This window comes from Buceros rhinoceros, unplaced genomic scaffold (assembly GCF_000710305.1).
Source record: "Buceros rhinoceros silvestris isolate BGI_N320 unplaced genomic scaffold, ASM71030v1 scaffold30540, whole genome shotgun sequence".
Lineage (NCBI taxonomy): Eukaryota > Metazoa > Chordata > Aves > Bucerotiformes > Bucerotidae > Buceros > Buceros rhinoceros.
In genome coordinates this window covers 1,115-1,483 of record NW_010389496.1, presented here as the reverse complement: position 1 = coordinate 1,483, position 369 = coordinate 1,115, and the positions used below count along the sequence as shown (strand labels likewise).

Here is a 369-nt window from a genome sequence, read left to right as displayed (position 1 = left end):
CCTGGGGTGCCGCCAGGCACAAACCCCGAGGCTCTCCCTGAGCAGGGCCCCGCTGACCTACCGCACTTGATGCGGAAGGTGTCGTCCACCAGCCCCTCGTAGACCACCTGGGAGCACAGCGCTGTCACGTAGTCCGTGTCTGCAACAAGAGCCAGGCCGGGCTGATCTCCCGCTCCTCCCCTGCCCACCAGCACTGCCTCTCCCTGCCCCCTTTGCCGGGAGACCCTTACCCTCCTCCGGGTGAGGCCGGCCCTCCTACCTCTGTCCATGAGGAAGATGTTGCCAATCTCAGGCTTCCTGCCCTGGCTGTCACCTTCGCTCTCCTCCTCCAGGTCCCGCCACAGCTCGTAGCTCATCTGTGACAGGCCG

At 65.9% G+C, this 369-nt stretch overlaps 1 protein-coding gene across 1 annotated transcript in view; it reads right to left on the bottom strand.

Annotated features, from left to right (window-relative positions):
* VPS33B (vacuolar protein sorting 33 homolog B (yeast)) overlaps window positions 1–369 on the bottom strand; it is a gene marked incomplete at both ends in the record, with an annotated part of 5,314 nt that overhangs the window by 3,928 nt on the left and 1,017 nt on the right. Inside the window, 2 exons of the mRNA XM_010134513.1 lie at window positions 62–139; window positions 260–356. Coding sequence (XP_010132815.1) covers window positions 62–139; window positions 260–356 — 175 coding nt within the window. The remainder of the gene's footprint in view (window positions 1–61; window positions 140–259; window positions 357–369) is intronic.